The sequence below is a fragment of the Phacochoerus africanus genome, chromosome 4 (assembly GCF_016906955.1).
Source record: "Phacochoerus africanus isolate WHEZ1 chromosome 4, ROS_Pafr_v1, whole genome shotgun sequence".
In the NCBI taxonomy this organism is placed as follows: Eukaryota; Metazoa; Chordata; class Mammalia; order Artiodactyla; family Suidae; genus Phacochoerus; species Phacochoerus africanus.
In genome coordinates this window covers 61,681,368-61,707,357 of record NC_062547.1, presented here as the reverse complement: position 1 = coordinate 61,707,357, position 25,990 = coordinate 61,681,368, and the positions used below count along the sequence as shown (strand labels likewise).

General features: G+C 54.6%; 1 protein-coding gene and 1 long non-coding RNA gene across 11 annotated transcripts in view; one reads left to right on the top strand and one right to left on the bottom strand.

Moving 5' to 3' along the window:
* Positions 1-25,990, top strand: part of MYO9B (myosin IXB) — a 111,731-nt gene that overhangs the window by 82,004 nt on the left and 3,737 nt on the right. For 3 of the 10 annotated variants that reach the window (XM_047776673.1, XM_047776676.1, XM_047776683.1), the window contains exons 14-37: positions 511-592; positions 1,872-1,961; positions 3,284-3,397; positions 5,305-5,344; positions 6,416-6,538; positions 7,965-8,045; positions 9,111-9,221; positions 10,655-10,777; positions 13,132-13,281; positions 13,366-13,532; positions 14,244-15,131; positions 15,743-15,815; positions 16,531-16,652; positions 18,176-18,309; positions 18,578-18,768; positions 20,955-21,053; positions 21,169-21,342; positions 21,451-21,492; positions 21,724-21,835; positions 22,986-23,059; positions 23,422-23,614; positions 23,746-23,874; positions 24,120-24,225; positions 24,460-24,591. In XM_047776673.1, the coding sequence (XP_047632629.1) occupies positions 511-592; positions 1,872-1,961; positions 3,284-3,397; positions 5,305-5,344; positions 6,416-6,538; positions 7,965-8,045; positions 9,111-9,221; positions 10,655-10,777; positions 13,132-13,281; positions 13,366-13,532; positions 14,244-15,131; positions 15,743-15,815; positions 16,531-16,652; positions 18,176-18,309; positions 18,578-18,768; positions 20,955-21,053; positions 21,169-21,342; positions 21,451-21,492; positions 21,724-21,835; positions 22,986-23,059; positions 23,422-23,614; positions 23,746-23,874; positions 24,120-24,225; positions 24,460-24,591 (3,550 nt within the window). The remainder of the gene's footprint in view (positions 1-510; positions 593-1,871; positions 1,962-3,283; positions 3,398-5,304; positions 5,345-6,415; positions 6,539-7,964; positions 8,046-9,110; positions 9,222-10,654; positions 10,778-13,131; positions 13,282-13,365; positions 13,533-14,243; positions 15,132-15,742; positions 15,816-16,530; positions 16,653-18,175; positions 18,310-18,577; positions 18,769-20,954; positions 21,054-21,168; positions 21,343-21,450; positions 21,493-21,723; positions 21,836-22,985; positions 23,060-23,421; positions 23,615-23,745; positions 23,875-24,119; positions 24,226-24,459; positions 24,592-25,990) is intronic. The other 7 variants (XM_047776679.1, XM_047776681.1, XM_047776674.1 and 4 more) reach the window with 6 other exon arrangements.
* On the bottom strand, positions 5,266-8,304 carry LOC125125523 (uncharacterized). Its single transcript, XR_007134427.1, has 2 exons — positions 7,879-8,304; positions 5,266-5,485 (listed from the first exon to the last, which is right to left on the bottom strand). It is a non-coding gene; the product is annotated as an uncharacterized LOC125125523 (long non-coding RNA).

The following is a 25,990-nucleotide window of genomic DNA, read 5'->3' as shown; positions in this document are numbered from 1 at the left end:
CCAAAAGGATAAAGCCTTTATGAGAAGTAGGAAATAAATGGTGCTATTTTAAGGGGAATGGAACATTTCATGGTTCCCTGCTCTGCCCAAATTTGAGTGTCAGGCCATTTTGCCTTTTTTTTTTTTTTTTTTTGGTCTTTTTGCTATTTCTTTGGGCCGCTCCCGAGGCATATGGAGGTTCCCAGGCTAGGGGTCTAATCGGAGCTGTAGCCACCGGCCTATGCCAGAGCCACAGCAACTCAGGATCCGAGCCGCGTCTGCAACCTACACCACAGCTCACAGCAACGCCGGATCCTTAACCCACGGAGCAAGGGCAGGGACCGAACCCGAAACCTCATGGTTCCTAGTCGGATTCGTTAACCACTGCGCCACGACGGGAACTCCCATTTTGCCTTTCTTAAAGCGGGTTCAAGTCAGGATCACAGCTTTTCCTCCATGGAAAAGCTACAAAGCCCTTCAGGTCCCAGGCAACACCTCCCACCCCATACTGCATCCTCTCTGTGTCCCCAGCAGGTCTGAGCAGCTCTGGTGCCCGAAGTCACCCAGGAGAGCTGCAGAGAGGAGCCAACACCCCATCGGAAAAGCTGTACCGGTAAGCAAGACCCCGATTTGTCCCAACTGAAGCTGGAAGACAGGCGGCATTGTTTAAAACTGTGCCCGAAACCTGACACTATGAACCCAGGTCAGGGTTTAAGGAACCCAGCAGCCACTCAAACCAGAAGACCCAGAAGTAATGGCATCTGGTGGCCGCATTTCTGCATACAGAAATGCATCAGCTGCTTTAGGGCAGCTCAGTTTACAAAGGATCCTTTTCATAGCCGGTCATGACCATTGGTGGGTGGGGCCAGAGGGCTGCTGGTCTCACAGAGCAACAAGCTTGATTTAAGAGCACTTCCTCCCTTAATCTGACCCAGGGCATCCCAAAGGCAGATCCGCTAAGTTACTTCTCTCTCAGTCAGAAACACAGATGCATCATTGCATATGAGACGACATGGAGGGTTTGCAGCCACCTAGCAATGACCAAGGGTCCTCTGTGTACCCTAGTTGGTACTGAGTGTCAAGGTGCGGGAACATGTGCTTCCAGGAAGGCGGAATGGAAAAGGCCGCACTGCAGAGACATCTGAGGCCATGCCAAAGCCAGAGGAGGGACGCTTCTGGCAGCCGGAGAGAGCCAGGCAGGCTACATTGAAAATGGACCAGTTGGGTCGGACAAACCAGGCAGGGTGCAGCCATGAGGGCAGCATGTGCAAAGGCCCTGGGTTAGCTGAGTCCCCACATTCTTTCTCCAAACTCACAAATTCCCAAGGAGCATGTCACTGAATTTTCAAACGTGTAAAAGTCCTTTTATTTTTGAGCACTTTGTAATAAAATCTCCTTCAAAAGCTTAAAAGCACACATGTGGAGGTAGAGCTAGCCCCTAGGTAAGTGACCCTATATCATTTGTCTGAAAGCAGTGTGTCGTTTTTCTGCTTTTCCAAAATGTGCATTTTTTTTTTTGTCTCTCTCTCTTTTTTTTTTTCCAGGGCTGCACTCACAGTATATGGAAGTTCTCAGGCTAGAGATTGAATTGGAGCTGTAGATACCAGCCTACACCACAGCTCACGGCAACATCTGATCCTTAACCTACGGAGTAAGGCCAGGGATTGAACCTGCATCCTCATAGATGCTAGTCAGATTCGTTTCTGTTGAGCCACAATGGGAACTCTCAAAAGGTGCATTTTTTAATCAGCTTTTTCACCCAAAAGGGAAAAAAAAAACTTCCCCCTGTTTGAAAGTGAGCCCTGACCCACTCAGTCTCCCAGGGCCTGGCCCCCTGGGCTTCGAGTCCTGCCCCAAGAGCACATTTAGTTTATACAGATTCTCCCTTTCAGCTGCTCAATGCTAGATTTCTCATTTGACGGCTCTGAGGAGTTCGATATTAACGCTTTTGAGGACATCATTGCTTTCTATGAAAGCAAGAAGTAAGTAGAAGCAAGGGCCTTCAAACCCAAGACCAGGGAGGCACGCCACAAGGAGCTGTCATCCCATGATGCTCAGCGCAGCGTCCAGAGCCAGAAGAGAGGGGGTCGGCAAGCTGGGGGTGGGGGTGGGGGGGCGCACTCTTGCCAGATTTGGCCGGGTCACGGGGGGGTGGGGGCCAAAGCCATGGGCCTCAACGTTGTCCCGCACTCCGGCTGCTGCACTGACCACTCAGGGTATGGAGGTGAAATGTGACCCCCTGTGTCATCTTTGCCCTGTGCCTCCCTGGAGGGTGAGCGAGCAGAGGTAAGTAGGGCCACCCGGGCCCAGGGCATGGTGCATGGAACACGGAAAGGGGGCTGCCGCTCGGGCTCTTCCCAGGCCAACTTCCCGGAGCTTAAACATGTATTTAAAAATAACTGGAATGAGGAATTTTTTTTAAAAAGAAGAGCGAAAAACTCCCCCACTCATCCAGCAGTCATTGCTACCTCATTTCCAGAAGTTCTCTCCCCAAGACATTTGTCATCTAGACACTTTTCACAGATGTCCATTTTCAGAGCATTCAGTCATTCAGTTTTTGTCTGTAAGCCGTTCTCATTCTCACACCAAAATCGTATGCTCAAGCCCTGAACCCACAGCAATTGAACAAAACAAAGCTATTAAGTTTGAGTTCTAGGGCTTCTCACCCTCAGCACTCTGTCTGGTCACTCTGTGGTGGGAGTGCCCAGGGAATTGAGCAGAATCCCTGGCTTCCAGCCATGAAGATGCCAAGTAGTGCCCGCCCTGCCAGTCAGGACAACCAAGCCTGGAGGTGGGGAGCAGCCTCGCCCCAGTTGATAACCCCTGTGTGAATTCCAGTTCCTTCCTCCTAAGGCATTTCTTGAAGCCCATAAGGAGGCAGACATGTGGCCACAGAACCATCAAGAGAAACTAATCTGCTGCTTCCTACAGAGGCAGCCGCCCCCCGCCCCGCCCCCAGTCTTCTGTTTTCAGTGGCCCCTTGATGCTTCTTACAGATGCCAAAAAGCTCTTGAACATGAGACCTTTTCCAACCATCTGAGACACCATGCTGCAAACTCCATTCAGCCCTAAGTGGCCCCAGCCCCCCACCCCCCAGAAGAGGAGGGAGCCTCCTCAGAGTGGGCAGCCGGCTCCTGGCCTAACCCCCCTTCCTGGTGTGGCAGCATGCAGGCTCCCCCAGCTGCATGTTTTGGTTCCAGTGGCCTGGGGATGGTCCCGACCGTGCCAGGGATCCCGAGGTGGCGGGCCCCGCTGCTCTAACTCAGTCTTCTCTCTGTCACTGCACCCCTTCCCCCACCCCCAGCGATTTGCATGACCAAATCATCAAGACCATCAAAGGATTGCCCTGGCAGGGTGAGGACCCCCGTAGGCTTCTCCAGTCCCTCAGTCGGCTCCAGAAACCCCGCACCTTCATCCCGTGAGTCCCCCCACCCCTGAGGCTGCGGGCACGCCCCCCCCCCCACAAGTGCAACGACCGCCTCCGCGCTCCAGACCCCTAGCCCCCAGTCCCGCATGGGTTTCCCGTAACGCTGAATCAGCCGCTCTAAATGCTGCACTGTCTTGTGGTTCCATTCTCACACCAGCCATCGCTAAGTGGTCCTGATACTCCCACCCCAGTGTCTGCACTGTGAGCCAATCCTTGCCAGCTCCCCAGTGCCCAGCACATCTTCACAGGAACACTCTACCACAAAGCATCTGATTTTCAGCCCCTAAACATGCAGAGCAAGGCTTGCATCCCCTCCCCCCACCACCTTTGCCACCGCTAGCTTATAAAGCAGCCGTCAGAAGCAGGATGTGCGATTTTGTGGACCCCAGGCGTCCCATGACCCTGTTTTGTGGGCGTGATGTGATAGAAAGGGCCAGAAGACACCCAGACGGGGTTTGGATATCCCACGAATGAACTGTGTAGCCTGAGAGCTCTGAGCATTTGACCTCTGTCTGCAAAGCCACATACCGAGCAGGCAGCAGCCTCAACCAGTGGGCACCGGCAACCACACAGGGACCCAGGCCAGCTGGGAACAAAGCCTGTGCCTGCAGTGGAGCCCATTTACAGTCATTTTTATTATGCCTTGCCTTATTCTACGGGGATTAAGATTAAACCTGACACACAAAGAACCTCATGGCTGAACATCTTGGAGATCAGTGGGGCACCATTTCTTCAGTGAGTCTTAAAAACTGTCCAGGCTATGATTTTTTTTTTTTTTTTTAGCCTCCTTGCGGCATAAGGAGTTTTGGGCCAGGGATCAGAGCTGCAGTTGCAACTTATGCTGGATACTTTAATCCACTGTGCCTGGCCAGGGATTGAACGTGTATCCTGGCACTGCAGAGACACCATTGATCCCATTGTGCCACAGCAGGAACGTCAGGCTGCAACTTTTTTAAAAATCTCATCTCATCTGCAAGATTCCATAAAGTCTCTGAGAATGTGGGGGTCATCCCTCCTCCCTTGGCCAAAAGATCAGCTTTTTTTGGGTTTACTATTCTTTATTTTATTGGCGTATAGTTGATTTACAATGTTACGTCAGCTTTTTTTTTGTCTTTTTTTGCCTTTTCTAGGGCCGCTCCTGTGGCATATGGAGGTTCCCAGACTAGGGGTCAAATTGGAGCTGTAGAGCTGCAGGCCTACACCAGAGCCACAGCAACGTGGGATCTGAGCCGCATCTGCAACCTACACCACAGCTCACGGCAACACCGGATCCTTAACCCACTGAGCAAGGCCAGGGACCAAACCTGCAATCTCATGGTTCCTAGTCAGATTCGTTAACCACTGAACCACGACGGGAACTCCAGCTTTTGTTTTTAACATTCTGCCAGGCCCCATCTCAGTTCTTTGAGAGGCAGATCCCTGCTCTGCCACCAGGGTGTTCAGAAGGGTCTCTGCCAGCCTGCTTGGCCTTTACCGTCCTGTAGCAAATAGAGCTGGGATGCTGGGTAGGCGTCAGAGCCTCAGGGGATCCCTCGAAGCCCCATTTGGGGCAGTCCACTGTCATTGTGTGAGATCTGTTAGCTCCCCCATAGCCTGCCCTGTGCAGACACACGCCCCACAATGGAGACGACCAACCCCCAGTCCAGTTGCTCCTGCCACCTCAGGAGCAGCCACCAGCCCTGAGGCCAGCATGCACAGTCAGCATAGCGACCCCCACGTGTGCAGGGGAAGCCACCAGGTCCTTGGCGAGGCGGCGGCCTCGTTGCACTTGTGCCTCTGGACTCTGCGCTCTCTCTGTTCTCACTCCATCTAACCCGCAAGGCGTGGCTTGCTGAACTAACCCAGATCCGGACACCGCGTTCCTTCTGTTCACAAAACCATTTTTAATATTTTGACAGGAAAAGTAAAGGTATCAAACAAAAGCAGATCATTCCAAAGGTAAACACGCGCGACACCGTCTCACATCGCCTTGCGAGCGCCTGGCTCAAGTCATTTTTCTGGAAAACCCGGGGTGGGGGGCGTGTTTCTAATTTCTCTGGCTTCTTTGGTTCCTTCCTCTTCCCGCTAGCTCCTCCCTCTCTAAAAAAAAAAGTGTCTCCTGTTGAAATGATTTTGGAGATGTCTTTGTTTGGTTTTTCTAGAAGCAGGGGCCTATGATGGGGATCTCTGCATAAGTGGTGTATTGGGGGGGGCTCCCAGGAGAAACCTGAGTGGGGTGGAAGAAGCAGGACTGAGCAAGGAGGTGGGCTCAACCGGATTCCCCAGGGGGCCCAGGAGTGTTAACACTACCACAGAGCGGGTCTTGTCAAGAGGTGAGGAGACCCTTCTGTCACACCCCCACATCGGGGATCTTTAGCTTTGAGCCACCTCCAGAGGGCAGGATGGGATTTCGCACCTCCTGGGCACCCAGGGAGAGGAGGCCCCTCAGCCAGGGTGGTCCTGTCAGGAAGGGGCAGCTGTGCATCGCTGGCAGCCAAGACCCTAACAGCTGGACTTGGGTCAAGTGCACTCAGACGCTCTGTCTAGTCTCCACGTACAGCGTGTAGACAGTTTGTGACGTTAATAAGAGGGTGACCCTCAGTCTGGCCAACAGATGGGAAAGCGCCAGCTCCCCTGTCAGTGTTAGTAAGGGTTGATGCACACAGGGGGACCAGCCAGATGAGCGCATGCGGAAACGGGATGTGGGCCACTCCTTGAGCTGTGTGGCGGGGGGCGGGGGGCAGCACGCCATAGCTCGGGCTTCTGGGCGCTTGGGCCATATGAGGCTGTCGTCAGCCTTCCCAGAGGTGGCGCCATCCCCAGGACTCAGCTCAGGCTCAGCCCCACGGTCACCTCTGCCACCCGCCAGGCCCACCTATCCCCACCTCTCTCTGACAGCAGGGCCCTGAGACTGAGCCTAAGAGCTATCACCCCGGGGGGCATTGTCCTGGCTCCGGGGATGTCCACAATGCCTCCCGGTGCCCACTGGGGCTTTGGGAGGGCAGGCTGGACCCTGTGTATCTATCATAGAACCTGCTGGACTCCAAATCCCTGAAGCTCATCATCAGTATGACCCTGCATGACCGCACCACCAAGTCCCTGCTGCACCTGCACAAGAAGAAGAAGCCACCCAGCATCAGCGCCCAGTTCCAAGTAGGTGGCCCAACAGGGCAGGAGGCAGCACTAAACTCAGCCTGACACTCAGGTGGCAAGGCCAGAACAAACCCATCCCAAGCAGCTTATCATTATCCTGGGGGTTCCTGACCATTAGCACCCCTTGACATTTGGAGTTGGGTCATTCTCCATGGTGGGGGCCAGCCTGTGCATATGGGGTATTGAACAGCATCGCTGGCCTCTGCCCATCAGACACCGGTAGCACTCTCCAGTCTGACAACCAGAAAGTCTCCAGATAATGCCAGATGCCCCCAGGAGAACAGACTCGCACTTGATTGAGAACCACCAAGTTAAAAGAATGAAGAGTCAGCATGTGTGTTAATGTGACCACTGAACTGTGACCTTAGGTCGTGTTCCCTTTTTTCCTGACTGCCAGGAAGCTCAGGGACACTTTTTTTTCTTTTTTTTTTTTAAACTGGAATCCAATGGCTGGTGACCCTCAGCATTAGCTTTTTTGTTCCTTCCCACTTTCCTCAATCTGAGTCTTCTGTTTCCCCTTTTCCCCTTCAGCTGTTTTTTGGCTTTGGGGTTTTATGGGTTTGTTTGTTTGTTTGTTGTCTTTTTACGGCCGCACCTGTGGCATATGGAGGGTCCCAGGCTAGGGGTCTAGCTACAGCTGCCTGGCCTATGCCACAGCCACAGCCACAGCAATGCCACATCTGAGCTGTGGCTGCGACCCACACCACAGCTCATGGCAATACAGGATCCTTAACCCACTGAGCAAGGCCAGGGATCAAACCCACAACCTCATGGTTCCTAGTCAGATTCGTTTCCGCGGCGCCACAATGGGAACTCCTGGGTTTTATTCTTTTTACGGCCATACCCGTGGCACATGGAAGTTCCCAGACTAGCGAGCAGCAGCTGCCGGTCTACACCACAGCCACAGCAATGCCAGATCCAAGCCACATCTGCAACCTACCCTACAGTTTGTGGCAATGCTGGATCCCTAACCCACTGAGCAAGGCCAGGAATCGAACCCACATCCTCACGAATACTATGTCCAGTTCTTAATCCGCTGAGACACAATGGAAACTCTTGGTTTTTTTGTAATTACCTTGTGTAGGAACTCCCACAAATCCTTTTTGGAAATAGGCCAGAGACCTCCATGTTCTCTTATGAGGCAGACATGTGTTTTAAATCCCTAGAAAGAGTTTATCCAGTTCTACCACCTCCCCCCCAGCTTTTCACCTGAGACAGAAACAAGAGCCGAGGAACTCTGGGAAGATGGTGGTTCTCAGCCCCCAGGAACCCCACATCTCCCTTGGGGGCTCCCCTCCGGGTAGCACAGCCTCTGGTCGCAACATCCCACTGCAACCTACCATGTCCACATCAGCACAGATGCTCCCACTGATGCAGGCGGATGACCTAGGAGCCCCAACTCAGTACCTTCCCCCTCTCTTCGCAGACATCCCTTAATAAGCTCCTGGAGGCGCTGGGCAAGGCAGAGCCCTTCTTCATCCGCTGCATCCGCTCCAACGCCGAGAAGGTGAGAGGCTCCCGTGTCTGGCGGTTCACCGGGGGGGGTGGGGGGTGTTTCTGGGTATCTCACTTTTGGGGGTGGCTTCCAAGAGAGTCCTCAAGGAAGCAAGTGTTCACACAGGTTTCAGGAGCTGTAAACTGCTGTAGCTGGCTGGGGGTAGAGGGGGGTCCACAGGAGGCAGCAAGGGCAGCTGGTGAGCAGCCAAAAATAGGGATGTCAGAGTTCCCATCGCGGTGCAGTGGAAACAGATCCGACTGGGAACCATGAGGTTGCAGGTTCAATCCTTGGCCTCGCTCAGTGGGTTGAGGATCTGGCATTGCCGTGAGCTGGAGTGTAGGATACAGACGTGACCCAGATCCCACATTGCTGTGGCTGTGGTGTAGGCCGGCAGCTATAGATTCAATTCGACCCCTAGCCTGGGAACCTCCATATGCCGCGGGTATGGCCCTGAAAAAAGCAAAAAAAAAAAGGGATGCCCAGCTTCCCCTTCCTCCTCCTGGCTTTCACCCAGCTGCTCCCCATCCTCCTCCCCTGCCTGTCTTCCCCTCAGCCCTCAGATCTCTGCCCAGGGTCCCCTCTCCTGTGACACTTTCCACAGGGGCCCAGCAGTATGTTCTCTCTGCTGAATTCCCAGTGCTTAGCCTGATACATGGCACAGAATGTGAGTTCACAGTTTTGGGTCAAGGCCTTTAAGAAATAAGTCTTTGCAGCAAATTCTCTTAAGTTAGACAGTATAAAATAGCATCTGTCTCCTGGCACCAGGGAATAGAGCAGATCAGACACCAAGTTTTCTAGAAGAGATGAATGCCTTAGGCATCGCTGCTGAGGGGCCCCATCTTTTTATTCTAAAAAGAATGTCTGGAGCAAGAAGAGAAAACACAAATCCTCCAGGTGCCCAGGGCTGCTATGCCGGGGACATTTCACAGACCAGCCCAAGCCTGCACGTGTGTCTTACCTGCATTTATATCTGGAGTCCTGAGAGGTGGCAGTCACTGGGACTCGGCATCTCCTTCCAGGGCTCCCATCTAGCCACCTGCAGGCATCTGCCCTGATCACTTGATCCCGTTTCAGAAAGAGCTGTGTTTCGATGATGACCTGGTACTGCAGCAGCTGCGCTACACAGGCATGCTGGAGACCGTGCGGATCCGGAGGTCGGGCTACAGTGCCAAGTACACGTTCCAGGTAGGATGCACTCATGCACACACATGGCTGCCTTGAATGCCTCTAGAGCATGAGCCCAGCAGGTTACTTTCTGCCAGGGCTCCTCCACCCTGGCACTGTTAGGATTTCTACCAAGCCATTCTTTCTCATGAGTGGGGGGCATAGTTCCTCAAAAGAGGTGCATTAAACCAAACATGGGAACTGCACAAGCAGATCCCTGTGCAGCTTGGCCCTTTGTTGAGCATCTTCTGTAATAGACACTTTTACACCCAATTCTTTTATTCTGCCAACCAGCAGCAATGGGGACCCTGGTTCCTATTTTCCTAATATGGAAATTACGGCCCAAGAAGGTGATGACCTCAGAGATGGCTCCTTGGGCTTTCTAGAAACACCGAGGATCACTAGTAGCCTCAAATTGGTGACTACAGCAGTTTCTCAACCATGTCACCATTGATCCTTGGGCCAGGTCATTCTCTGTGGTGGAGGCCACCCTGTGCACCATAGGGTCTTGAGCAGCATCCCTGGCCTTCACCCACTAGATGCCAGGAACACTATTTCCCTGCGTTCTGACAACCCGAGATGTCTCCACGTATCATCAAACATCCCCCAGGGGTTAGCACCTCTGGCCCATGCCAAAAGTTGACACCAGCTATGTGGTGCTCGAGTAAACACTGGGCCTGAACCCAGAGGTGGTGGCACCTGGTCCCCATTCAGGCTTTACCCATATGGCCTCAGGGACATAGCTTGTTGTGGCAGGCCTCCCTTTTTTCATGCACAGAATGAGAATATCATCTTTCCAATCCTGCGAAAATAGGAAAGGCAAACCAAAAAGGGAGAAAATGCTGATGTTTCACTAATACTTGGCTCTTAAAATTGGGGATAATTATTTACTTAAAAACAGTGTGTAGGAGTTCCCTTGTGGCATAGCAGGTTAAGGATCCAGCATTGTCACTGTAGCTGCCCAAGTTGCTGCTGTGGGAACTCCCACATGCCATGAGCGAGGCCAAAAAGAGGCATACGAAGAGTTCCCTGGTGGTTCAGCAGGCTAAAGATCTGGCATCACTCCTGTGCCACAGGTTTGATCCCTGGCCTGGGAACTTGCACATACTGAGGGCACAGCTAAAAAAGGGTGTACCTCCAGCTATGGTTCAGCCCTCTACTGAGCCATAGACTGTGAGCACCCCAAGGCAGCTCCATCTCCTGGCTGCCCCTCAACCATGCCAGCACCCAGCAAGCCCTCGTCGGTCACTCGTAAATGATCCAATGCTCTGTGTCTATGATAGTCTTTCTTACACTTCAGACTGTTTTGGAAAGTCAAAGATTTATCAGTACCATTCACATCAAACCAAGTTTTGGCTTTGGATACTCGGCTTGACCAGGGAATTCCTGGAGCCCTGTCTCCTTGTCAGGAGCAAAAATACTCAGATATTCCTTTCTTGGCCATCATCACGCAGGATTTCACAGAGCAGTTCCAAGTGCTGCTGCCCAAGAATGCCCAGCCCTGCAGGGAGGTCATCTCTGCCCTGCTGGAGAAGATGGACATAGACAAGAGGAGCTACCAGATCGGGAAGACCAAGGTCAGCATCTGCACCCCTTAGGGTGGCTACAAACTTGTACCACATCTTCCACCACACACAGGGTCCTCCCACGGCCCAAGCCACTCACTGAAACATCAGGGTTTCTGCTGAGGAAGTGCATTTCTTAGGGCCCAGCCTGTTTGTTCCTGGAAGGCAAGGAGCACACCTAAGGTGTGGAGGCTCAGGCATCAAGCCTGTTTCTTGTTTTCTCACACTTAGGCTAGGAACCCTCACACCATAGCACAGGGTATTCAGGGGCCAGTCAGTAACTGCCGTAATATCTGGCAGCTCCCCAGCGGGGCTGCACCAGATGTGAAAAATCCCCTCACAGCTCCCCAAGTTAATCACAAAGTTACCATGTGACCCAGCAATTCCGCTCCTAGGTATCAACCCAACCAAGAACTGAAAACAGGTGTGCAAACAAATTCTTGTACATATAAGTTCATAGGGGTACTAGTCACAATTGCCAAAAGGTAGAAGCAACCCATGTGCCTGTCAATAGATGATGGATAAACAAAATGTGGGCCATTCGCATGATGGAATATTACTCAGCCCTGATCCATACTCATGTGGATGAACCTTGAAAATGTTATGCCAGGCAAAAGAAGCCAGACTCAAGAGTTCCCACTGTGGCACAGTAGGTTAAGAATCTGACTGCAGTGGCTCAGGTCACTGCAGTGGGTTAAAAGATCTGGCAATGCCACAGTGGTGTAGGTCATAGTTGTGGCTTGGATTCAGTTCCTGGCCCAGGAATTTCTTTGCCATCGGTGTGGCCATAAGAGAGAAAGAAAGAAGGGGGGAGGGAAGAGAGAGAGAAAAAGAAAGAAAGCAAGAGAGAGAAAGACATTGTAAATCAATTATAATAAAAAAATTTTTTTACAAAGAAGGACACTAAAGACTAATAGTGTTTGACCTCATTAATATGAAATGTCGGAGCTCCCTTGTAGTGCAGCGTGTTTTTACATTAATTCTGAGACGGACCCATTTGGAATGGTTGGTTTTTATTTTTTGGGTTTTTTTGTCTTTTTAGGGCCACACCAGCAGCATATGGAGGTTCCCAGGTGAGAGGTCTAATCAGAGCTGTTGCTGCTGGCCTATGTCACAGCCACAGCAATGCCAGATCCGAGCCGCGTCTGTGACCTACACTCCAGCTCACGGCAATGCCAGATCCTTAACCCACTGAGCGAGGCCAGGGATTGAACCTGCAACCTCATGGTTCCTAGTTGGATTCATTTCCGCTGCACCACGACAGGAACTCCCAGGAGTGGTTGTTTTTAGCTAACATTTATTGAGCAGTTACTGGCATGGTCACTGCAGCGGCTCAGGAACTTCCACGTGTCACAGGCATGGCCAAAAAAAAGGAAAAAGAGGAGTTTCTGTTGTGGCTCAGCGATAATGAACCCAACTAGTATCCATGAGGTTACGGGTTCAATCCCTGACCTCACTCACTGGGTTAGGGATCTGGCATTGCCATGAGCTGTGGTGTAGGTCGAAGATGCGGCTTCAGATCCCACATTGCTGTGGCTGCAGCTATAACTCCAAATCAACCCCTAGCCTGGGAACTTCCATATGCCTCTGGTGCTACTCTAAAAGATAAAAGAAAAAGAAATGTCCAGAACAGGTAAATCCATGGAGACAGAAAGCAGATTAGGGCTTGCCGGGGGCTGGGGGTCGGCGATTAGGAAGTGACTGCTCACAGACACGGAGTTTCCCTGTGGAGTAATGGAAGTATTTCAGAGCTAGAGAAATGTGATGGTACATTAGATGGATAGTACACTGCACAATACCGTGAATGTACTAAATACCTCTGAATCACTCACTTTAAGTGAGTAATTTTGTTAAGGGGAATTCTATTTCAATGTACTTTAAAAAAAAAAACATTCACTTTGCTGCACAGTAGAAAGTTGACAGAATACTGTAAACCAGTTGTAGTGAAAAAAATAAAAATCATTTAACCAAAAAAACTCCCCTTGGAGTTCCCATCGTGGCACAGTGGTTAACGAATCCGACTAGGAACCATGAGGTTGCGGATTCGATCCCTGGCCTTGCTCAGTGGATTACAGCGTCGCCGTGAGCTGTGGTGTAGATTGCAAACTCGGCTCAGATCCCATGTTGCTGTGGCTCTGGCGTAGGCCGGCAACTACAGCTCCGATTAGACCCCTAGCCTGGGAATCTCCATATGCCGTGGGAGCGGCCCCAGAAAAGGGCAAAAAGACAAAATCAAAAAAATCCCCTTAGTCAGATCAGTCCACGCACCAGCCTGGTCTCACTCCTGAGGTGGGCTGAGCAGACCGTCTTGAGTCTAGGGGTTCAGGGGCCAGGCTAACCCCCCTTCCTGTGCCCACTCCTCCCAGGTTTTCCTAAAGGAGACAGAGAGGCAGGCCCTGCAGGAGACGCTGCACCGGGAGGTCGTGCGGAAGATCCTGTTCCTGCAGAGCTGGTTCCGGATGGTGCTGGAGCGCAGGCACTTCCTGCAGATGAGGCGGGCAGCTGTCACCATCCAGGTAGCAGGTGGCCCCATGCGGCCAGGGCTGGGGGGTGGCTGGGATGACACACGCCCAGCCCCTGAATGCCCCCTCCACTCTCAGGCCTGCTGGCGGTCCTATTGCGTGAGACGGGCCCTGGAGAGGACGCAGGCGGCAGTGTACCTCCAGGCTGTGTGGAGGGGCTACCGGCAGCGGGCAGCCTACCAGCGCCAGAGACTGAGCATCATCCGCCTGCAGAGCCTCTGCCGGGGGCACCTGCAGCGCAAGAGGTGAGCAGAATAGCCCCAAGCCCTCCACACCCCTGCCCAGAACATTCCACTCACCCAAGAGCCATCTGAGATACCATCTGCCTGGTGGAGCTGTCAGGACATCATCCTGGACGCAGGAAGGCTGAGGAGGGGCCGCAGGCCTCTAGCAGTCTGGGCACACAGGCCCCTAGAGAGCTGCTCCAGGGCTGGTAGGTGGCACCTACTGGCAAAACCCCAGGTCACCTTTGGCAGCTCTCAGTCTCTGCCAGGCCGTACCACACCTGCCCACCTGGTGCCATTTGGTGGAGCACCTGGATTCAGAGCCAGAGGGCTCAGGCCATGAGGTCCAACCCTCAGTAGGCTCCCCTCGCCCCACACTCACACACGAAGCCCAGGTGTCCACCAGGCCAGGGACCCCAAAGGATTCAGGGTTTCCTGAACAGATCCCTGTCACAACAGGCCTAATACAGGTCCCCTGAATTAGCCAGGCGGAGGTGGCATGACAGTAAGGGGCCACGCCCTTTATCCCCCTTTCCTGGCTGAGGTTGGTTCTGCCTTTCTAGAAGCATCTTGAGGGCCAGGGTCTCACCGATTGGCAGAAGTGGAGCCTGGCCCCTCCCACCCCACTTGGAGGTGGCACGGGGTTTCCCCCAGGCCCTGGGTGGATTCTGGAGGCAGAGGGCACGTTTGTTCCTGAACCCACAGCCCCACCCCTTACTCTGCTCACACCAGCTTCAGCCGGATGGTGGCAGAGAAGCAGAAGGCTGCAGAGAAGAAAAGGGAAGCCCAGCAGGCTGCCAGGGAAGAACTGGCAGAAGGCGGGCTGGGCCAGGCGGCTGGGCCGGAGCCCACACAGGGCCCAGAACCATCCAAGGACAGCAAGCATTTAGCGCTGGAGCCTGAAGTGGAGCCCAGCGACGGGCCCCTAGGGGAGAGCGTCCAAGTGGAGAAGGAGGTCCCGAGCCCGGAGAAGGCTCTCCCACCACAGAAAAACGCAGTGGAAAGTCACGAGAAAGTGCCCAGCAGCCGGGAGAAGCGAGAGTCACGGCGTCAGAGGGGACTGGAGCACGTGAATCTCCAGAACAAACACATCCAGTCCTGTAAAGAAGAGCACATCCCCAGAGAACCTTCGGGAAGGGCCATCCCAGAGCCTGAGGAGAGCTTTCTGGAAGACAAAAAGAAGAGCAGAGAAGATGAAATCCCTTCAGATTCAAGGACTGAGCCCGAGACAGCGCCTCCTAAAATGCAGCCTGAGGTGCCCCTACAGTCCTTGCTGGGCAGCCAGGCCTCAGGGGAAACCCAGGGTGGCCACGCAGAACGACCCACCAGCCTAGCTCTGGACAGCAAGGTCCAAGTCCCAGCCCCCAGTGCCTCCCCAGAGACCCCCAAGGACAAGAGCAAGCCGGGGGTCAGCCCCAGGGCACAGGACCGGGCCGAGAGCCCCGGAGGCTCCACCCAGATTCAGCGGTACCGGGACACAGATGCCGAGCGTCTGGCCAGCGCCGTGGAGCTCTGGCGTGGCAAGAAGCTGATGACCGCCAGCCCCAGCACCATGCTGAGCCAGTCCCTGGACCTCAGCGAGCGGCACCGGGCTGTGGGGGCCTCGCTCACGCCCACGGAGTAAGCCCCACACACTCTTTTGTCCAAGGGCTGGGGTCGGGGGGATGCACAGCCCGAGGCTAGAGCGGGACCAGGACAGCATCATGAACCCCAGAAACACGGGAGACTCAGGCATCAGGTGTGTGGGAGCCCCAAGGAAGGAGGATGTGGGGTGCAGGGGGGAGGCCCAAACAAGCCCTGATCACACAGAAGGCCTCCAGCCTGTCGGGAAGCAGCTACTGTGGTTGAGATCCCCCTCCCCAGCCTGCCTGGTCCTCAGTTTCTTCCTCAGTGAGTGAGGGTGTCTGCACACATCCAGGGGTTGAAGGAGCAGCTCTTGACACACTTTGCCTGACCCCTAGTTAGCTAAATATCAGAGATTCTGAATCCCCAGCCCCTTGTCTGGAAGACGAGATGGAGGAAGACGCAGGCCTCTGCTAGGGTGGGCCTTCTCCACCTCAGCGCAGCAGAGCCCTGGGGCCGGGTCATTCTCTAGGGTGGGTGCTGGGCTGGGCACTGTGGGGTTTTGCCCACCGGCTGCCAGGAGCATCTCCCTCCCCTGCCCCAGTCCCCACAACCCAAGTGTCTCCTACCTCGCCTTGTCGGTAAGCCACGTTTCTGTGATCTCACAGGGAGAGGCGCATTTCCTTATCTGCCAGCGATGTCTCCAAGCTCCTCTCATCCCCATCCCAGACCAAGACTCAGGTAAAGCTTCAGGCAGCAGCCCTCACTTCTGAGGGTCCAAGCCCACTTCTGCCCTAGCTGCCCTGGTACCACCAGAGGGAAACAGTGGAGGAGCTCCCATTGTGGCTCAGTGGGTTAAGAACCCGACTAGTATCCATGACGATGCAGGTTTGATCCCTGGCCTCGCTCAGTGGGGTAAGAATCTGGCATTGCCAAAAGCTGTGGTGCAGGTTGCAGATGTGGCTCGGATCTGGTGTTGCTGTGGCTGAGGTGTAGGCCTCAGCTGCAGCTCTGATTCGGCCCCTAGCCTGGGAACTTCTATATGCCATGGGTGCAGCCTGAAAAAGAAAAAGGGAATTCCTATTGTGTGCAGTGGAAACAAATCCGACTAGGAACCATGAGGTTGTGGGTTTGAACCCTGGCCTCGCTCAGTGAGTTAAGGATCTGGCGTTGCCCTGAGCTGCGGTGTAGATCACAGACACGGCTTGGATCTGGCGTTGCTGTGGCTGTGGCATAGGCCAGCAGCTACAGCTCTGATTTGACCCCTAGCCTGGAACCTACATATGTCACAGGTGTGGCCCTATGAAAAAGATAAAAGACAAAAAAAAAAAAAGAAAAGAAAGAAAGAAAAAGAAGGAAATGGTAGATAGAGTGCACCATGGCACCAGGACCCGACCCCCACTTTCCCTCCCGAGAGGCCACCTGCCTTTGCTCACTCAGCCCTACTGCCCTATAGCCTTCTACCGAAACCGTGGACGGGGAGCCCAGCACAAAGAAGCCAGCCATCCAGAAGAAGAAGTCGAGCGAGGCATCCTCCAGCACAGACTCGGGGCTGTCCCCAGGCTCCGCCGACTCTAAGTAGGTGTGGGGTTTGGGGGTGTCCAGATCCTCCATTCCCGGAGCCTAAGCCAATCACACTCATGAAGCTTAGTGGGGGAGGCCTTTGCTTAGCAGTTCCATGAAGAGAAACCCACTCAGAGCCCGTGTTGTGGACCCATCAGGGCGAAGAGATTCCTGATGAAGCCCAGAGCTTGTCTAGGTCACCTCCTCTGGGGCCACAGATAGGCGGTGTCCATTTGGGTGCGTATGGGATCAGAACCAGCTCCCAGCTCCCCTGTCCCCACATCTGGGAATCCCTCCTGGGTCCAGTGATAGAAAAAAATGGACCAAGCTTCGGTCCCCAGACAGCCCCTGCCAAAGTGCACCAGGCAGTTCCCAGAGCAGAGGGGTTGGGGCCATGGGACAGGCCCAATCACAGGATGGGAGCCCGAGGGAGGGTGATGAGGAACGGGCTGTGGTGGGAGGCAGAGAGCCCCTCTCCCAACTGTGGGGAGACCCCCCACACACACCAAAACTAACAATAGCTTCAGACAATAGGAATTTATTCTCTCACTAGAAATGCAAGATCCAGGTGTGAGCAGGGCAATGTCTTTCTCCCTCCTCCTGGATCTCAAGGAGGATCCCTCCTGGCCTCTTCCAGCTTATGGGGGCTCCAGGCATCCTTGGCTTGTAGCCATCCCCCAACCTCAGCCTCCGTCTTCACATGACATTCTTCTCTCCCCTGTGTCTTCTCCTTTTCCATCTCTTAAAAAGACAAGTGGGCAATCACAAGAGTGATTTACAATCTTGAGATCCTTCACTTAGAATCTTAGTTTATTCAGGCTGCTGTAACAAAACACCACAGGCTGAGCTGGAGGCTGGAAAGTCCAGGATCGAGGCAACAGCAGATTCGGTGTCTGGTTCAGAGACGCCTTCTGCTTGCTGGGTCCTCACATGGTAGAAGAGGCCAGGGAGCTCTCTGGGGTCTCATATAAGGGCACTCATCCCATCGTGATGGCCCCACCCTCATGACCTAATCACCTCCCAAACACCCCACCTCCTAACACCATCACACTGGGGGTTAGGCTTCAGCATACAAATTTGGGAAACACAGGCATTTCGTCCTTAGCATTTAGGCACATCTGCAAAGACCTTTTTCCCAAATAAGATCATGCTCTTAGGCCCTGAGGCTTAGCACATGGACATAACTTTTGGGGGAGCCATCATTCACCCTACCACATAGCCAGTATCTGTGGTGCGTGATTTGGCCTTTATTCTTTACTGGGTTTTTCCCCCCTAACCTTGTGCCTATAAAAGCATCTCAGGGGAGAGGGCAGGGGGCACTTTTTTTTAATATGAAAATGGGGTCACGCTATGTCGTCCGCTCAGCATCTCGCTCTTTCACCTGACTCCCCTGTCAGTTCACACAGATGGACTGCATTTTTAGTAGCATCCTGTTCCAACAATAACCAAGAAAAGGGCTATTTCTCTTTACAGCAAGTTGACCCTTTGGCCTCACGTCTGCTTTCATTTCCTGAGGAGCCCTGTACTTTCTCCTGCAGGTCCACATTTAAGAGACTCTTCCTGCATAAAAACAAGGATAAAAAATACACCTTGGAGGGCGCAGAAGAGACGGAGAACACAGTACTCGGGCCTGTGGTGCTGGAAGCCACCACCATGAAGAAGACTCTAGAAGGTTGGTCACCCACAGCCTTAGGGATGGACAGCAGAGCCACCAGGGCCTCTGAGGACCGTCCCCAGATGGGGCCTTAAGTTGTCTATGGGTTGAGCCCTGGTAACAGGGCCTCAGGGCTGGTCCCATCCCTGGAGGCATTTGCTGGCCACGGACCTCGGCGTGCGGCACTGTGGGGCCCTGGCTCTCTGCACTTGTGCCCACACCCTAGGTCCTCCCCAGGAACCTGCCTTCACCAGCCTCTCCTGTCCGCACCCCCCCCCCAACACAGCCCCCTCCGGCAACCAGCACCGCCACAACACCAGTGAGAAGCACACCAAGGAGCCGGGAGGCAAAGGGAAGAAGAACCGAAACCTCAAGATCGGCAAAATCACGGTGTCAGAGAAGTGGCGAGAGTCGGTGTTCCGCAAGATCACCAATGCCAATGAGCTCAAGTACCTGGATGAGTTCCTGCTCAACAAGGTGGGGCCACGGGCACGGTGCTGGGGGCAGGGCTCACACGCACAGCGGGCCCCCGGGCGTCCCCAGAGGGCCGTCACCACCTGGCAGAGTTTTCCAAACCGTCCCACCAAAGCCCATATCAGGCAGGACAGAAAGTCCAGGTCCGCAGTTCATACACACAGAAAGTTCCAGAAACCAGGAGTTCCTGTTGTGGCGCAGTGGAAATGAATCCGACTAGGAACCGTGAGATTGCGGGTTCGATCCCTGGCCTCACTCAGTGGGTTAAGGATCTGGCATTGCCGTGAGCTGTGGTGTAGGTCTCAGACATGGATTGGAGCTGGCATTACTGTGGCTCTGGCATAGGCTGGCAGCTACAGATCCAATTAGAGCTCTCGCCTGGGAACCTCCATATGCCATGGGTAGGGCCTTAGAAGACAAAAAGACAAAAAAAAAAAAAAGAAAGTTTCAGAAACCAGACACTTGTTTCTAAGCCCGGCATCAGCTGATTTTCTACAATTCGCAGCTGGGATTCCCGTGAGACCTCACTCAGTGCAGATACTTAAATTTTGCCACAGAATATGTGTCATCTCACTGGGAGCTACACAGAACGTGTGGAACCACATAACACCCAAAGCATCTGATTCTAGGACACACACACACACACACACTCTTGGCTAGAGTCACCCAGAGCACGCATGCGTGTACACACATGGGTTAGGGGCCTAGCAGCTGCCTTTTATCCTACAGTTCCTGCCCAGAAAGTTTGAGTTCTGCTGTCTTATAGTACCCCTTGGGGGCGGTTGCCCTCTTTCTCACACATGAGAAAAGGGAAACACTAGCATGCAGAATAACCTTCCAGGCAGGGCACCAGACATACCCACATCCCACCAGGCCACCCCTAAGTCCTGTGGCCTTCCCTTGTCATGAACAAAATTTTCTTTTTTAGCCGTACCTGCATGGCATGCAGAAGTTCCCAGGCCAAGGATTGAACCTCAGCCACAGCAGTCACAATGCCAGGTCCTTAACCCACTGAGCCACCAGGGATGTCTGAAATTATGTTATTTAGAACATACTTTTACAAAATGTATTCAGGAGCGCTCTTGGGGCACAGCGAGTTAAAGGATCCAGCTCAAGTTGCTTCTGTGGCTCAGGTTCGATCCGGGAACTTCCACATGCTGCGGATGTGGCCAAAAAAAAAAAAATGCATTTGATTCAAGGCTATGATTGAGCACTTACAGAGGTGAAAAAGGCATGGCCTGCATTCAGGGTGTTCCCAGCCCCAGCTGCGGGCACTCCCACAGCAAATACAGTGACATTTGGGACAGTGGGCCGACAGGGACAATAAAGGGTTAGAACACCCTTCAGAGGGCACAGGAGGAGTTCCCATTGTGGTTCAGTGGGTTAAGAACCCAACTGGTATCCATGACGCTGTGGGTTCAATCCCTGGCCTTGCTCAGTGTGTTCAGGATCTGGAGTTGCCACGGTCACAGACACGGCTCAGAGCCCAAGTTGTGTCTGTGGCATAGGCCAGCAGCTGCAGCTCCGATTTGACCCCTAGCCTGGAAACTTCCAAATGCCACACCTGTGACCCTAAAAAAGGGGGGCGGGGGCGGAGGCTCATGAAATGACCAGGCGCAGGTCATTTGAGGCAGCCCCAGTCCTGGGGCTCAGCCAAGCATTGAGTGCCTATGTGGGGAAGCAGGTAAACCAGTGTTTTTCGGAGCTCCTGCTGTGACACACCAGGATTGGCATCTTGGGAGCAATGGGACTCAGGTTCGATCCCCAGCCCAGCACAGTGGGTTAAGGATGCAGCATTGCCACAGCTTCATCTTAGGTCAAGGCTGCAGCTCGGATCTGATCCCTGGCCAGGGAGCTCCATATGCTTCAGGGCAGTCAAAAATGAAAAGCAAAAACAAAAACGTTTCTCCACCAGGAGTGAGTCTGCTCCCAGGCGACCCTTGGCAACATCTGCAGACATTTTTGGTCCTCATGCTGGGGACTGTTCCCAGCACCTGATGGGTGGAGGGGGGCCAGGGGTGCCGCTCAACACCCACTGTGAGTGATTCCAGAGAGACTGAGGGTCTTTGTCAAGAGGGCCCAGGTATTTTTCTCCAAGCCCAGGGGAGCCTGGGAAGGACTTGGGACAGGGCAGGGCGGTCACTGCCCCGCCCAACATGGGGTCCGTGGATCTCTCCCTCCGTCTCCAGATAAATGACCTGCGTTCCCAGAAGACTCCCATTGAGGGCTTGTTCATCGAAGCCACCGAGAAGTTCAGAAGCAACCTCAAGACCATGTACTCCGTCCCTGTATGTGGAACCCCCAGCCCCAGGGAGGGCCCCGGTGGCAACCCCAACAGACTCCCCCCGGGCACCCCCTCCATCTGTCTGTCCCAAGGGGGGATGACACCTTGCGTCCCCACAGAACGGGAAGATCCACGTTGGCTACAAGGACCTGATGGAGAACTACCAGATCATGGTGAGCAACCTGGCGGCCGAGCATGGCGAGAAGGACCCCAACCTGGTCCTCAACACCTTCCAGTCCCTGCTGGATGAGTTCACCCGCAGGCACACCAAGAACGACTTCGAGCCTCCCAAGGTGGGTGCTGCCGCTCTGGGTGACAAGAGGTCCTGACAGCAGGACGTCACAGGGTGGGGGTGTCCTCAGGGGGGACCACACTGACCTGGCCTTCATGCTCTCTCACAGCAGAGCAAATCTCAGAAGAAGAAGCGGAAGCAGGAACGCGCTGTGAGTATGCGTGTCCACGTGTGCATGGGCATGAGCATGGGTGTGTGTGCACATGCAGGCAGGCAGGCAGGTGAGCATGTGTTTTCCTGCCCAGCCCTACGGGAGGGTCCCTGGTCATGAGTGAGTGGCCCTGGTCCTGCTGGCAGCATCCCCACTGAGCACCCATGGCAACCCTGTCGGGGGGCTGGGGGCGTCCACCTTCTCACCTACACCCCTCCCGCACTGTTCCAGGTCCAGCAGCACAACGGGCATGTGTTCGCCAGCTACCAAGTGAGCATCCCACAGTCGTGCGAGCAGTGCCTCTCCTATATCTGGCTCATGGACAAGGCCCTGCTCTGCAGTGGTGAGTGCCCTTCCCCAACCCCAGTCACCCATTACTCCCTCTGATCTCCCCAGGTCCCCCAACTCCCACCCCACATCCCCTGATCCCCCACCATGTCCCCAACCCCAACCCCTCACTGTGCACCTGGGCCTTCACCCCAGCTGATCTTTCTGGAACACTGCCCTGGTCACACCTCAGCCACCGAAAGTTCCCACTGTCACCCTGGGCCAGAGCCCAGTTCTCAACTGACCCCAAGGCCTCCACCCAACTCTGCAGCCTCCCCTCTACAAGTTCCATCTGGGCAAGTCCCTCTGTGCCCTATTTTCAGGCCTTTGTTCATGTTGCTCCTGCTGCCTAAACTGCTGGCCCTTCCCCCATGTGCCAGGCAAGGCCAGTCAGTCCCCACAGGGACCCTGAGAGACAAGTGCAGTCCAGGACAACCTATCTGGCCCATGGGCTGGCAGCCAGGAGGTGGCCAAGCCCAAGTGGGAACCCAGTCAGTCCCCAGAGGCCCAGGCTGGGTCAGGGAGGCCTCCAGACTTGTTTTCCTACCGGGACCCAGTCAGAGCTGGCTTTTCTTTTCAGGCCAGGGTAGCCTTCTCTCCCCTTGGCCCCCATGTGAGGAGCGGCCACCACCTCACATCTGTCATAAATACCCAGGCAGGGAGTTTCCTTGTGACTCAGCAGGTTAAGGATCCAACGTTGTCACTGCTGTGGTTCTGGTGACAGCTGTGGTGCAGGTCTGATTCCTGGCCCAGATTCTACATGCTGCAGGTGCAGCACAAAAAAAAAAAAGCAAGCAAGCACTTGTCCCATGGCTCAGCAGTAACAAATCCAACTAGTATCCCTGAGGATATGGATTCAATCCCTGGCCTCGCTCAGTGGGTTAAAGGATCTGGCGTTGCCATGAGCTGCACTGTAGGTTGCAGACATGGTTCGGATCTGGTGTTGCTGTGGCTGTGGTGTAGGCCGGCAGCTACAGCTCCAATTCAACCCCTCGCCTGAGAACTTCCATATGCCGTGGGTGCAGCCCTAAAAAGAAAACCAAAAAAAGCAAATATCCAGGTGGTTGTCACTGTCCTAAGACATTGAGACAGGCAGCCGTGGGAACCTGGGGCCCCTGATATGCTATCAGTCACTACCCTCTTCCCCTCCCCCCATGGCCCCCTAGTGTGCAAGATGACCTGCCACAAGAAGTGTGTGCACAAGATTCAGACCTACTGCTCTTACACAAGCGGGAAGCAGGTAAGCCCACCAGGGCCGGGAACTTTTCAGGCCGTTCTGAGAGATGTGGAAGAGAGGGTATGCTGAGTGCAAGGCCAAGGGGTGTCAGGTGAAGCACGGAGCTGGCAGGAGGGGCTGGTCCCGCAGCAGAGCACACCCAGGTTTTGTCAGGCACCCCCCAAGACAAAGGGATCAGCTGCTCTTGAGGGGGCTGTGGCGCTTCCCATGGAGACCCGCTGCCAGAGGTCATCAAGCAACCTCCACAGCCAGATGCCAGATGTTCAAGGGAGGGAGGGATGGAGGCCACAGAAGAGGGCCCAGGGTTGACAGGGAGGACAACCAGCTCAGGTCTCCACCCCCCACCCTGCTCCCCATCATTGCAGATCGAGCCAGGCACTGAGCCCGGCCACTTTGGAGTGTGCGTGGACAGCCTGACCAGCGACAAGGTCTCAGTGCCCATCGTGCTGGAGAAGCTTTTGGAACATGTGGAGATGCACGGCTTGTATACTGAGGGCCTCTACCGCAAGTCAGGTGCGGCCAATCGCACCAGAGAGCTCCGGCAGGCATTGCAGACAGGTGGGTGCTGTGAGGAGGTGAGGGCTGTGGGCAGGTCAGTGTCAAGGGCAGGAGGGTGAAGCATGGGGCTCCAGGCCCAGCCCCCTGCCTTCCCCACACTCACCGCCCCCCCCCCCCGCCCCCGCCCACAGACCCCACAGCAGTCAAACTGGAGAACTTTCCTATCCACGCCATCACCGGGGTGCTCAAACAGTGGCTCCGAGAGCTGCCCGAGCCCCTCATGACCTTTGCCCAGTACGGTGACTTCCTCCGCGCCGTAGGTGAGTCCCACGGTGGCAGCAGGGGAGGAGGGGGGCAGGAGGTAGGTCAGAGCCTTAAGTATTTGCTCTGGCCAGTCAGGGAGGAGGGACCTGCATCACTCCAGCCGAGAAACCAAGGCCCGGGCTGGGGCCCTCTGTGCTTGCCACATACCTGTCCCAGGCTCAACCCAGTGGGAGGCTCCCCGGGGCCCTGGAGCCTGTCAGGGTGGGGCTGGCAGGTAGCTGACACCCCTGGGCCCTCCTAGAGCTGCCAGAGAAGCAAGAGCAGCTGGCCGCCATCTACGCCGTCTTGGAGCACCTGCCAGAAGCCAACCACAACTCCCTGGAACGGCTCATCTTTCACCTGGTCAAGTAAGTGCCTGTCCACCTACCTACCACCAGCTCTCCGTGGGGTGGGGTCCCAGCAGGAGCCTGGCCACAGTCTTCCCCAGGGCCGGCATTCTCTGGTGGCTTCATGCCAGGACATGAGCCCATATTGGGAGGGGGTCCACAAGGGGGCCCCCAGCTGTGCTGGCACCTTCCCCAGGCTCTGGATTCTTGTCTTGGGGCTCCCCAGCCACCTCCTGACTGCCACTTATTGCACAGGGTGGCCCTGCTCGAGGATGTGAACCGCATGTCACCCGGTGCGCTGGCCATCATCTTCGCACCCTGCCTCCTGCGCTGCCCAGACAACTCAGACCCACTGACCAGCATGAAAGACGTCCTCAAGATCACCACGTGAGTACCAGGACCAGCGGGCCTCCACCCCCGCCATGCACTCAGAGAAGCCCCACCAGGGACCCCACATTAAACCGCAGAGCCCATGCCAGAACCCTCCAACGGCCTAGCCTCCGTAGTGTGTAAACACACCTGCAGAGAAAAGTCCCGAAGAATATACCCCGTTCACGATGGCCCCTGGAGGTGCCCTGAGCACTGGAGTCCTGGGTGGGCTTCATTTGATCTCTCTACTCTGTCTTCTTTTCTAACAAACACACATGACTTTTGTCCTAAATGGAAATTCAAACAAAGCCTGGATGTGTGCTGTTTGCTGTGAGCAGCAAGCAGGGTTCTTCCGACAGACAAGGGACAAGGGGCAGCCGAGCCTCACAGCAGCATCATGGGGCTCACACAGTCCCAGACCCGGGGTGGGGGGAGATCTGGCAGCCTCTCTCCTCAAGCAGCAGGAGCGTCACTTGCAAGTTGGAGGGTGGAAAACCAAAAACAGGGGAAAATCCCTCGTTCCTTGCCACAGGGTGAGGGAGACAGCAAAGCCCCATGTTCCCAGTGTCAGAAAGCAATAAGAGCCAGCAGCAAACAGAAGCAGTGATCTCAAGTTTCCTTCTTCCCCTAAACAATCTTCAAAAGTTCTCAAAAGGTTCTTCAAAAGAACTCAAAAGGAGGTTAGCAGACATCCATCACTAAGAGGATATTATCTAGGCTGCACACTCTAAAAATAAGAACCTGTCACCCTAGGCAGTTTCAGGAGGCAAACACAGGAAGGCCTGACCTAGGCCCCCAGGCCACACGCTTTGAGAGTAATGAGCAGCAGCTGCTAGGCGGAGAGGAGGGGAGCCCAGAGTGTCCCTGACACTACCTGGGCTGTGGTATGGTGTTGACAGATATGCTTTCAGCCTCTTTCAGCACATTCCATGGCCTTTTTTTCTTATGTGGTCACGACTGCTTCTCCATCCAGGCCGAGTCCATCCTGTCCCACCACACCCTCCCCGCCCTGGTACTGATCTCTCCAGGCTGAGTCTCCCTGGTATTGGCCACTCAGGCTGGCCCTGACCACTAAGTAGACGTGCCTTGGGTCCCAAGGGACTTCTTGAGCCCTTGGGGCCAGCTGCCTACAGCCCCTGGGATAAATCGCCCAGCCTCCCCACACCTTCTATGCTTCTGTGAGATGGGATTGTCCCCACCCTGCAGAGTGACTGAAGGATCAATTCACTTTAATCCTCGGTACTGTACTTCCTCCTTCAAACAAGGAGGCTTGTTAAGACAGGGATCCAGGCTCAGAGAGGTGGGGTGAGCAGCACAAGGTCACACAGTGAGTGAAGTGGGGCCACAGCCTTGTCCGCGGCCCTGCCTGACCTCTGGGTCTCTGCCTCAGCCACCCTGCCCCAGTCTCTGGCCAGCA